This window comes from Lepisma saccharinum, chromosome 6 (genome assembly GCF_977018435.1).
Source record: "Lepisma saccharinum chromosome 6, izLepSacc3.1, whole genome shotgun sequence".
Classification (NCBI taxonomy): domain Eukaryota; kingdom Metazoa; phylum Arthropoda; class Insecta; order Zygentoma; family Lepismatidae; genus Lepisma; species Lepisma saccharinum.
The window spans coordinates 16,599,262-16,612,616 of NC_139234.1; the positions used below are offsets into that span (position 1 = coordinate 16,599,262).

General features: G+C 38.1%; 1 protein-coding gene across 4 annotated transcripts in view; it reads right to left on the reverse strand.

The window, feature by feature from the left end:
• Positions 1-13,355, reverse strand: part of LOC145988592 (P2X purinoceptor 4-like) — a 55,959-nt gene that overhangs the window by 41,298 nt on the left and 1,306 nt on the right. For all 4 annotated transcript variants that reach the window (XM_083123579.1, XM_083123580.1, XM_083123582.1 and 1 more), the window contains exon 2: positions 11,042-11,153. In XM_083123579.1, the coding sequence (XP_082979705.1) occupies positions 11,042-11,153 (112 nt within the window). The remainder of the gene's footprint in view (positions 1-11,041; positions 11,154-13,355) is intronic.

The window sequence follows — 13,355 nt, forward strand, 5'->3', positions numbered from 1 at the left end:
AACTTGGCAAATATATCAACAAAAAAAATCACACAACAAAAGGATTTTTGTTTGTTGCTTTAATTTTGGACACTAGTGTATTATTTTAAATGGTCTACGTATTTTCGTGACAGTTTGATATGTTGGAACAGATTTTTGAGGAAGTAAAAGTAAAGTGCTCCCTTGTGCTTAGCATCAAGCCATGAAGGCATCTAGGGGTTGTGGAGTTAGGACTCCACACTTTCTTGATCACGGCTGAAGGTGGGGGTGATGTGACCAGCACCACACTTCTGGCTACATTTACCAACCAAAGTTTCCTCCAGGTACCCGCTTGATACGATGCTGGGTGGGTGCCGGAGCAGTTTGAACAGGTGGAAAAGATCCCGGTTCTCCCCCGCAGGGGATCGACCCCGGGTCTCTCGCATGGTAGTCCGACGCCCTAACGACTGAGCTCCATTATTTCTCGCCCAACAAATGCCGATGGTGTGCACTTAGCTTGGTAATTCAAAACACATCTCGCGCAACAAATACTGAAGATGCGGCTCCTGTGTGACGGTAGATACGCACTCGATCTCCTGTTAGAACACTGCCACTTTGCTCTGTAATCAAATTGTTTTGATAGAAGTTGAAAAAATCGTGGGAAATACATGATTTAATGTGGCTGTCGGAATTATTCCATGTATGACAAGCATTATAGTTTACTCTTGAATAAAATGTTGGAAAAAACTTGGGATGTTTTATGTACACAAATATGGCACATTTTGTGTCTTTAAGCCTAGAAAAGACAAGAATGTTGGATTCCATGGAATTTTTCATTGTTTTAGGACATTTTTTTAAAAAAATCGCTAAAAAACGCTAACAATTCGTATTATTTTGAACGGGCAAAAAATGTGTCCAGACATCACTGCACATTCATAAACACAACTTCGCAGCAATTAACATTTTTCACGGTTTTCACGTTTGCGAAAAATCAAGATCCCTACTAATTGGAAATTACTTTCTGGACACATCTCGTATAAATCAGTAGATGGAAAGTGAAAATTTAGCAGGGCTTCCAGAGAAAAGTCAATTCTTGAAGAAAGTTATTTGCTTTTATGATTGAATGATTCAAGTAAATATGATATTAAAACATTTACATATTTATTATTAGTATTTTATTTCATAATATTGGACATTAACTTCACTCAGTGAGAGATTAATGACCATCTTTCATGAGTTTAAAGCTCTTGTTCATGCATGTGATTTTTGTTGGATGTTGCAGTCCAAAGACATCCAACAAAAATCAATTCCATAAGAGTGCCATGCATGCAATTCCTGTCGCACATTGTAGTGAGATACTTTGTCGGGTGGCGACATTCGACAAAAATCATATGTATCAATGGAGCCTATTTGATTCCATGTTCCTCCAGTTTGTCCAAAAACATTACTTACTACGACATCCAACAACTATCGGACGGCGCCACCCGCTCCCATCCTCTACATTTGTTGACAGTTCTGTCTCCTTCCCATACAGCACACATCTCCAGGACGTCCACAATGTCCAATTCAGATCCAGAACGGGATATCCATGGGACGTCTATGGGATATCCCTTCCTGGATATCCAGAGAATTTCGCAACCTGGATATCCATAGACGTCCCGTTCTGGATATTCATGACATATGTGGCATTACGTCCACGTGTTATCACAAATTTTACATAAATGTTTTGATATCTGTGTAAAGATACAGTCATAGTATCTAGTGTTAATTATGTTAGTACTCAAACTAAAAATTAAATTAAAAACATCTCCAACAGGAATTGCATTGCCCGTAGGTCCATTGTCTTTTCAGCTAGTCACGCATGCGCGCCAAGTAGGTGAAAGTTGCCACGAGGATTTCTTTGTGTCTCGTCTCGAACACAACGGCAGTTTGCAATTTCATGGGGACTTTGCCTTGCGTAGTAGTGAAGAATAAGCACTGCTTACTATGATTATGCGTGTGAATACAAAGTACTTTTCGGGTGTGTAGATATGTGTGTGTGTGAATTTGTGTTTGTGAGTGAGAGAAAGAGAGAGAGGGTGGAGTGCTTGTTATACGCATATGTGTACTCGAGGTCTTCGATTTGTGTAAATCTAGTCCAGGAATGTTCTTTTCGTATCCAAAGTATGTGCAAAAAATACCAGCATAATGTCCAGATTAGGCACAATTTTAGTCCAGAATATATCCTTATCCACAATGAAATAAAAACATCCAGAAAATCACGTGACCTCATGTCCTAAACATGTCCAAAAGTCATCCATATAATGTCCAAAACACATCCAAAATGATCCACAGGATGTCCAAAAGATGTTTAAAAATGACCCACAGAATATCCAAAACATATCCAGAATGTCCAAAACACATCCAAAAATGATCCACAGAATGTTCAAAACACGTCTTTCCTGGATATCTTATAGACGTACCATGGACGGACATATAGATGTCTACTGGACATCCTATGGATATCCAGAATTTCGGCATGGATATCCAGAGGACGTCCCCTAATATGTGTGTGCTGTATAGGTTACTACTCCCATCTACAGATAAGAAAAAAAGGATAATTCAATGCATTTGCCACGTAATATTTAGAGGCTTAACACATTTTTCTGCCAATCTGGAAATTCCTCTCTCCCTCTCCCTATCTCCCTCTCCTTTCTCTCTCTCTCTCTCCTTCCTCTTGTCATCACTGGTTTCTGGCGCTGTGGTTGTGTTGTGCATAAAAGGGGCCTAAAAGTTCAGACCAAAACTTAGCAACAAGATTTCCTGTTCCCGTAAAGTTCCATAACGATATCTTTTTTAAAAAAAAAGTCCAACAAGACAAAATTCTCTGACTTTTTTGACACCTCATATTCCCTGACTTTTCCCGGTTTTCCAGGTCTATCGCCACCCTGCAACAGGTTTAATATTGACGTATCTTATTACAACTGACATTTGATCAATTTTAGTAACATCTTAGGTTCTATCCAAAATAAGGTGGAAATGTGCCGTTAGAACGTCATCTATTATGCCACTCAACACCAGTTTAAAAGCCAGTGTAATAAGTTCATTTTGAATTGTAGGACTAAGTATTTTATATTGCTTTTCTCATTTTCTATATGAGTTTTAAGATGTGGGTCCTACCTCTAAAATTATTTTAACGATTTCACACCACTTATCCACACATTATTGCAACATTGTTTGAACATTTTGAACATCTTTATGATTTTTTCCAGGCATTTACAGTATATCATACATGCATTCAAGTTCACTGCCGTCACTAGGGGCGTGCAGAATGGAAAATTTTTGGTCGGGACAGGATTAGGAAGGAAGTATTAATAATCCTGACTTTCAGGACTGAAACAATTCTCCATTTCTGACCAGGTCGAGAAATTTTTGAAATTTCCAGATGCGGTGAAAATCTTGAGTTGTACACGCTATTCCCCCTTCAAGTGATCCTCTTCGTTTTTCTGTAATAAAAACTGTTAATTTCAATTTGAGACACTGTGACGAACCCTGAGAGGTGAGAACTCCCAATCAGAATGTCAATGCCTGGTGGGTAGGTATACTAAGTTAATGTGAACAATTTAGATGACATCTCAATTGCAAAACACTGAAATCACACCAAATTCTCACACGTGACCCCACCCATCTCATCGGTAACGCTGGTAGCCGTGTTAAAGAATTACAACAATTAAGCTTAAACAAATTAAAGAATCTTGACCAAAATTACCCTAAAAGTTTATGTTCACCATTATTGACCTCAAGAAGTATAAAACCGCAGCAGAAATGAACTTATGCTTTATACTAAATTCCGCTGTCACCTGTCCACCCTGTATATTAAAATGAACCCATCTCCGTTGACTTATTGACGCACCCGAAAGATGAACTTAATTTAAATTCTTTCCCGATAACGAATACGCTAAGGTAAAAGTAAGTAACAATTTCTTGAGTTATTATTCATGCACGAGTGACCAGTAAGAAGTGAACCCCCCCACCTGTAAGAGATCACTGACATTAGTATGCACATGGTTATCTTACATGAATTGAAATCTGTAAATTAATAATATTCACACTAGAGAGTTGATTTATGAGCATTTATTAACTAAAACAATTGCAGAAATAAGATCTGCTGGATTTTATTTTGAATTACGACGAACACACAACACAACATTTTGCGTAAGCTACATTCTGCACCTTATCAACATGCCAGACAATGGCGTATTAATACGTGAATATCAACTGATGTGACCGTTGTCTTTTTCCTTAAAATCGATCACACCATGCTCATTGACACCGTCAATTATTACGTGTGAAAATAATTTGAAAAATTACCAGTTTAGATCATTTTGACGTTGCTGACGAATACAATTTTATACCCTTTCAACGTATGAAAACCAACAATGAAATTTGTCTATGTAAGTTTTAGCAGCCAAAATTATTGACAGCTAACGGACGTAAACATACGTTACAAAATCTCTCATTCGATATGAGGTAAATTTTGACAAATATCACAGAAAATAATGAATGAATTGAGCACAATAAATTAAAATTATATACAATAATTAATATTTACACAGTCTTAGGCAGCGAGAGATTTCCTCGTCAAGATGGCTACCTCAAGCATATGCTTCGCGCTCAAATTAACGACGTATTGAGTTCCGTATTATGGCCATAATATACGCACACGAAAGCTAGCTTAAATCACGTATAAAGCCGATGAGTTTCATGTATTCTCAGCTGGATTTGAGTTTATCCGTAATCACTTAGATAGAAAAGGATTCCTACTTACAATGCATCCGGGTCCTTCAATTTGTGAATATTGAGCGAAAATAAAATCCACATATCCGCTCACACCTTCACTTGCGCTCACAAATTTCTCGTGAAACAGGTAATCTTATCCTTTGTGGGTCATAGGCATCCTTCAATTTGGATGGATCACCTATAAATGGACCGATATCCCTTGATATCTGCAGCATCAAAACAGCTCACTTCTGCGTCTACCATATTTTCTCCCCGAACTCCTGAATCGCTCTTCCGCGACCCGTTCCTCACGTTCAGATTCCAACCTGCGATTTCCGGCAACAAGTCCAATTCCCAGTGCAGAACTGCTTTCACATCCAACGTATATCCGAGAATGATTAAAACCCATGGTTTAATCTTTGTTTTTCACAAACTCGCCAAATCACATTAAAGAAAGAAGCATTTTCTTACTGGATCCCGTTCGGAAATCACGATCAGTTATTACCAATGAACTGTTCAAAAGATCTGTTACTCGTATCGTGCTGCACAATGTTGCCAACAGATATAAAGATTTTGCTCTGTGAGTCCCCAAGAATATAAGCATGCGCGCAGCAACAGCCGTGGATAATTTTCAATAATCATTATCAATAATATAGAGAAAAATCATGAATACAGTTGAATATCATATGACTCATATAACGATACCCGTTATAACACGATGAAGGAAATATAAAAAATTAACCTATTTTAAATGAAATACTTTCAAATTTCTCGGCTGTTCATGATTACGAAAAGCCAGGAAATAATTTCCCGGAGTCCATATTCGATTCTATCTTGATAATTCACACCCAGTCATCTTGATTTTTTTTTTTATGTGAAACGTGGGTGGTATGTAGGGGTGAGAAGGGATGAAAGCATTGCCAGTGCATTTTCTTGCCTATGGTTTAGCCTTCGGTGACGAAGAAGGTTTTCTTGTAATCTGGCATTCCCCTTTCTACATTTTTATTAATTAACATTTTCTGTTTTCAGTTGTAGGGGTATAATATAACAACATGTGATTGAAAATATATCTTAACGCTGAAAGAAAATATTTTTATGAACTATCAGTCTTTCTTAATTTATCAATCTTCCTGTAACCCCAAACCTCGTGCATCCCCCCCTGCGCACCACGGGGGTTGTGGGGGTATTATTGATGCCACTGATAACACTGCTTACATTAACGTGAATCTATGAACATCAACAATCGGTGTGCATAAATAACCTTAACACAACCGTTACCATGGGACAGCCATGGCTCCTGCCATTGTTTGCCTAGGGATTCACCGAAAGTACGACACAGTTTCTGCAAATAGACTCTTCTCAATGAAATAGTCGCAGTAGCTCAGTCGATAGGGTGTCTGACAACCATGCGAGACCCAGGTTCGATCCCCAGTGGGAAAGAACTGGAATTTTTTCTACCTGTTCAAGTGTCTCCGGCTTCCACCCAGCATAGTATAAACTGGGTACATGGAGGAAACTCTGGGGGGTAAACATGGCCAGGGGCATGGTACTAATCACATCACCCCCACCTTCGGCCATAATCAAGAAAGTGTGGGGCCCTAACTCCACATCCCCTATACACCTTCATGGCATGGTGCAAAGCACAAGGGAGCACTTTACTTTTCCACCAAATAGCAGCATGGTGTGAGAGGCTTTGCAGAAAATTAGGGATGAGCATTTTGATCTTGTATGGGCAGAGGCTACAAATATTCCTGAAGATGAAGATAGTGAATATGATGACCATTTCAAATACTAGTGCATTTTCAAGGACATTCTGGATACAATGATGTATTAGCTAAAATTCAATTTTAATCTCATTAGTACCTCTAAAAAGAGAAGTAGTGCCAAGAAGTGTTCTGAGTACAGGACAATCAGTTTGATATCACAATCAGCAAAAGTTATTCTAAGAATTTTAAATAGATGCCTATACTCATAAAGAGTAGAGAAAACAGTTTGGTTTTAGAAAGGAAATAGGTACAAGAGATGGCATAGGACTACTGAGAATAATTAGTTAAATATCTGAAAAAGGTAAAGAAATGTTTGTAGTAATTGTAGACTTGGAGAAAGCCTTTGATAGAGTGAGTTGGACTAAGCTCTCAGGGATCCTGAAGAATATTGGTGTAGATTAGGACTGGAGGCTTCTATGCAACATATATATGAAACGTGTAAAAGTGAGAATAGAAGAAATGAGTCAGGGAAGTGAAATTGGGAGAGGGGTATCCCTGTTGGCAGAAATGAATACAGACTGTGAACAGTCCGGGATAAAATTAAATGTGAATAACATGAAAGCAATGGTGATGAGAAGAAAACCAAGAAAGGTAAAAGTGAGTATTAGAGGTAAGAGACTCGAACAAGTAGACAGATTTAAATATCTTGGATGCATCATAAACAGTGATATGAAATTCAGTGAAGAAATTAAAGTGAGAGTAGCAATGGCGAAGGTAGAAATCTTTTTTTTTCTGTGGATCTACGAACAGAGAACTGAGAAAAAGGCTAATGAAATGCTTTGTATGGAGTGCAGCTCTATATGGTGCGGAAACATGGATACTGAGAAGAAGTGAGAAAAAGCAACTGGAAGCTCTAGAAATGTGGCTATGGAGACGAATGGAACAGGTCAAATGGACCTCCGGCTTATAGTCAGATTATCGACCGGGGCTAAAGGAGTTACAGCGAGGAGTAGTACGCTATCGGAAAGAGGTTTTATTTCAGGAGAGTTTCATCAGCGTTTCATCTACGAACCAGCGAGTCATCCATCACATCAAGTTCTACAGGTAACAAACGTTCCTAAATCCTTGTCTATCATTCTCCCACACCCCTGCCAGACCAGTCAACTGAAGTGTTTAAATGTAATCGTGAGTGTTGTTCTTATTTCACGGGGCAAGCCCCTTGCTTGGTTGAGTGTTGACGTGGCTCCTCAGAACTATACCCCCCTTATGATACATCTCTCGCAGCCAATTAACTTCGAATATCAGGCTTTCACATAGCCTATCAACGATCCCCTCAATCTAAAGAAACTGGTGTTTAGATGACTGTGACTAAAACTACAGATTAAAGTGATTATAGTGGCCAACAGGGAACCTCAAAGTAGGCTTCATACAGAGTGTTTTCAATTTGTTGGAGGAAAAATAAATGTACCACAAGTTAATTATTTAATCCATTACCAAACATTTCGGTTAAAAATAATATAGAGCTTTTCAATTAATGGCGAACTTGCTAAAAAGACCATGTCAGAACACAGCAAAAATACTGAAAAATGACCTAAAGGCCACAAAATGCAAAATAAAAACAATTTCGGGTTCTAACTTAATGAAAACAAATTGATATCAGGTTTAGGATTGTTGTCAAGGGTCAAAAAAAAAGATGGTTTTTCACCAACTTCCGAGCCCTAGTCAAAATGTAATGAAATTTGTTACGAACATACCTTGGTGAATGAGAAGCATGGTGACGTCATTGGAGATGGTGTCAGTTTCTCTAGTCCTTGCGTGCATCTGGGCGATTCTGCCGTTTAATGCCAATCATACTGACATGTGGTTTGAGTGCGAGAGTTGGTGTTTTCTTAGTCCACTTTATGCACAGTAAGGCTAATCGGGGCTGGACCTACAGTTTTAAGTTGGGATCCGAACCACTTGTGCCTCCACCGGGTATAGAACCCGGGACCCCTTGATTACAAGGCAACGACGCTACCACTGTGCCATGGGGGAGGCCCCGTTTGAGAGTGAGAGTTCTTGACCCTGCTGTTGTGATGCACCTGATAGTGCTCCGTGTTTATTAAATTATGACCAATAGATTTTTATAACTGAAAATAAGGGGCCGAGGGCGAGTGAAACACCCTGTAATTTATGTCCATTGTTTACTATTACTGTTTTAATGGTGGTATTCCTACGTAAACAAAAGATTGCAAATTCCAAAACAAGGACTGTCATCAAAATTACATGTTTGCACAGACAGAGTAGTACCCCAATCTGTAACTGATATTGACTGGCCATAGGGATTACAAATCACAGCTATAGATGCCAGAAGGTGATATCATATCTGGGCTTGAAAAACTTACAACTAATTCTAGGGTGAGCACAACTCCAGGGTTAAACAAGCATTTGATTTGATATCTCCCAAGAAATAAATTTGTGTCTGCGAATGGCCCCTCCATTAATTTAAAACTAGTGACCCCTATAATGAGACCAATAAAAAAACAAATTTAAAAAGTTTTAATACCAAATAAGGGATAATTTATTTAAGACATGTTGTAGCCCAATAAATACAAAACAGGAACTTCTATTTTGATTACCAACAACTACAGTGGTAAGACTTTACAAAATGTTACTCACACTTTAAGTTCTACATAAACCAAATGTACTAAAGATAAATTCATACTTTAGTCACAGACCTTGTAGCTGGCATGGAACCGCCTTATGGTAGTCACCCACTGTTAACAGCCAATTAGGCTTACCATTGCCAATCCCTCCTCCCCTAAGCAGCCAGCAGGGAAACAGGATTTGGTTAAAATAACCATTCTGTGCTGAGAATGGGGGCCGGTTCCTATCCTGACCCGAGTATAAATATAAAATGCCATGACACTTTTGAAGGGTTACAAATCATTAACTACCCTGTACACAGTAAAGCAATGAGCAATCCAATATAAGTAACATGTGCGTGTACTCCAGTACAGCAAGGTCAAGGCCCACAGCATAACAGCTACAAAATAACTTCTTTAACTTTTGGTCTCTCATTATTTCTTCAGTCACCTCAAAAGAATCGACCTGCAAGCCTCCTTGTCCTTTTCAGATATGGGGTCATCCACACCCTCTTGTGGCATGTTGACAAAACATCTACGACATATCACCCAGAAAGGCCTCGAAAAATCAACAGGCGACCTTCAAGGATCCAATAAAAGGGTACGATATATATGGAGGGAAACTTCGATTTCCAATCAGTAAGGACCAAAAGAAAACCAGAGTGCCATCGGTGCAGTCTGTTGATGTCCTCAGTGTTGCAAACTGCACAATTAAATGTCCACGAGTACTGTATACTGCCAGTGTTGTAGCATATGAACCAAGCTAGATACAATTTATATTTTTAAATAAACCATAAGTTTCAAAGCACAGGAGAATCACAAAAATAAGATTGCTAATATACGTATAACATATTATATGTAAAGAGATGAATGTTTCAGAGCGTTCGGTCTATTAAGACAGCTAACACGTCCACACACATCCACAAAATAGAGTTGGGAAAACTCACTAGCCATGATCACACTTTTTTCAAGTGCTTTGCAAGGTTAAAAGTTAATGTTTTTCAGACTTGTGAATTTCTAACTGTTTTGCTTGTTTTGGCCCACATCTCTCTTCCTCGCCTTCTCTCTTTCTGTGTGAGTGTGTTGTGAAAAATGAAGTGAAAAGTGGGCGTCCAACTCCAGATATTCCTGAAATGTGCCAGCAGAGAAGGGCTTCAAATGCAACCAACTTTCAAACTACGGGGAAGTTTGAGTGGTTGTGTGGAAACAGAGTTTCAAAAATTTAAATGTTAGTATTGTTTACTATTTTCTACAGAAAGAACTACGTGGTACCAAAGTGAATTTGTGAATACTGAAACATGTGAAAATTGTTTCAATCATCTGTGATCGTCTGCTGTATTGAAAACGTTTGACAGACAAAATTAAGGTCGAAGAAATGAACTGCACCAAGACATTCACTTTTCCCCTAAGAGACATTAAGGAAATAGTACTATGTACAGTGCTAACTTTTTTCAGAATAATGTACCATGTAGAAGCAATGAATTCTTAGTTTCCTTAATTTTTTGGGATCTGCTTCCTCAACAGAAAATGTCACTGCATGCCACTGATAAAGGGCACAAGTTCCTTTTGTTTTATTGCAATTTCATCATGCTACGAATGCAATTTTTATATGGTTCGATTTACATCTGTTAACACATACTGCAGAGTTTTAGAGATTACTTGAGATTTTGTTCAATATATGCTTTCGTGGTTAGGTTTAGTTCTCCTAGCATTAAAATAAAGTCCCTAACTATATTCCACTAAGGTTCCGATTTACTTCTACATTCATTCCCACTAGTCTACGAAACTTACTGTCAATTGTCAACTGGTAATACCTTGTCCATGAGAAGTGCACATGCTTGCATAAGGTAATTTTGAAGTTTTTTTTTTTTTCGAATTCAAATGCTGCTCATTACTTTAAGGAAGGTTCAAAATTTGTGTGACAATGACTTGCAAAATTTGAAAAAAATAAAATAAAATAAACAATCTGAACACTTACATTTATAAGTAACCTACCTGTAGCTGAGCATTTGAAAAATTTGTCACTGTAAGTCCTTTCAGTTTTGAAGTTACAGCACTGTTAACTGGGCCGAATTCCTGGTAGCCCTTCTTGTAATACATTACAAATCTGAAAAAGGAGTGAAAGGATGTAGGATAAAACTGGCAATACTGAAGCAACACATGAATAAATACTTTTGGGGCATTCCATACATGTGTGCTGGGAGACGAGAAGCAGTGTCCTCGCAGCAGGCTGACCATGGTGGGCCTGTGTGACATTTCACACATCAAATGTAAGGTTTTAGACATAAGATTGGATTAAAATATGCATAAGCAACTGTTTTTATAGAATTATTAAGTACTTTGTGGTGTCTGCTATCAAATTTAAGAACCTACAGTATGATGACATAGCCTGAAAGCATGAAACACGTTAACGAAAATGTGTTACACTTTTAAAATGTGGCAAAGTTTGACTTCATTTGTCTCTGAAGCATACAGCTTACAGATGCTAATATTTTGGTAACAGTATGGTATAGGGAAAACAAATTTCTTCAAATTTACAGGAGAAACTACTTACAGAACTGAGTTTCTGTAGACTTTTCAAAGCTTGTGGAAGTGTTTTCTCCCATCGTTCAACTTATTCGGCCGGTAAATCATGTATTTTTCGACATTAATGTCTCTCCGATGCACAAAAGCTCTTGCCTCCATTACGTTGAACCAAATGTTCTGTGCGTTCAATGACGTAACCCCCAGTCAGTGTTTCCAAACTCGCCATTGTTTTGCAAGAACATGACAATTTTCACTATGTTTGCCTAACCTCACAGAACCTAACCTTGCGTGCATGGTTCGTGGGGCTATTAGAATGGTTTCTGGGTCTACCCATGCATGGTTCGTGGGGCTATCTGTAAATGGTGTGTGGGGCTACACGTGCATTGTTTGTGGGGCTATCCGTGCATGCTTTGTGGGGTTTTCGAAAGTAGGTATTTTTTGTTGAAGAAGGTTGCAACACTGCAAACCCACTGATCATCGACAACGCTAGTCAAGATATCTACGCCATATTGTGTGAGAGAGGAACGAACAATAATTACTCGATATGTGGAAAATTGAAGTTACTTGTATTTTTATGAAAAAAACTAAATCCCACCTTAAACAAATGTTTCGCAATGTATAATAGGTAAGTACGAATGTAAAAAATGACGAAATGAACGAGTGAAATGTGTTTTCCCTATAGCATACTGTTAACAATATTTTTTGTTGGTTAAATATTCAAATTATATGCATTCACAAACATTTAAACCTTAAAAATAATGATAATTTTCTGATTAATTCTATGGAGCAAGACCACTTTTCGTGGAGTGCCCCATTTCTATTGTCAAAGGTGTAGTCAGAGTAATGGATAATTAATTGACGATAAAAGGGTACTAGTTTACTATCCTTCAAAATTTCCATGCAAACTAATTTTTATTTTTATTTTAAGGCAATACAAATAGCATATTGGTAAGTGCATAATTTCTCTATAAACGAGTATAAATTTAAAAAAGCAATGTCGTGTGCATACTACTTTATATCATGAATTATCTCTGCAGAATGTCCTTATCTGATATGATACGATTTATTTGCATCCAAAGACTACAATTTTGCACAAGTAGTACATCTGTAGTTTAGGACATGTCAAATAGAAATACATGATAATAAAGTTTGGTAATTTGGTAAAATTTAAGTATCCCCGAAACGCATTTCTTCAAATTTGCAGGAGAAATTACTTACCGAATGCAGTTTCTTTAGAATTGTGGAAGTTCGGGGAAGTGTTTTCTCGCATCGCTCATTCAATTTTGCTGGTAAATCATCTATTTTTCGATATAAATGTGTGACCGATGCACGAAAGCTCTTGCATCCATATACTTCCAGGTGGATGTAGCCTGTGTGTGATGACATAATCCCAGTCAATCCCGGTCAGGGTTTCCAAACACGTGTTTTTGTAACTGAAGAAGGTGTTTCTGCAAATGGTTTGTGGGGCTACGTGTCAATGGTTCGTGGGGCTATGCGAGAATGGTGTGTGGGGCCACACATTTTGGTAAATTTCTCGTGTCAGACAAACGAATTTCTTCAAATTTACAGGCGAAATTACTTACCGAATGCAGTTTCTTTAGACTTGTGGAAGTTCGGGGAAGTGTTTTCTCGCATTGTTCATTGAATGTTGCCGGTAAATCGTCTATTTTTCGATATAAATGTGTGAGCGATGCACGAAAGCTCTTGCATCCATTTACTTCCAGGTGGATGTAGCCTGTGTGTGATGACATAATCCCGGTGAGTGTTTCCAAACACGTGTTTT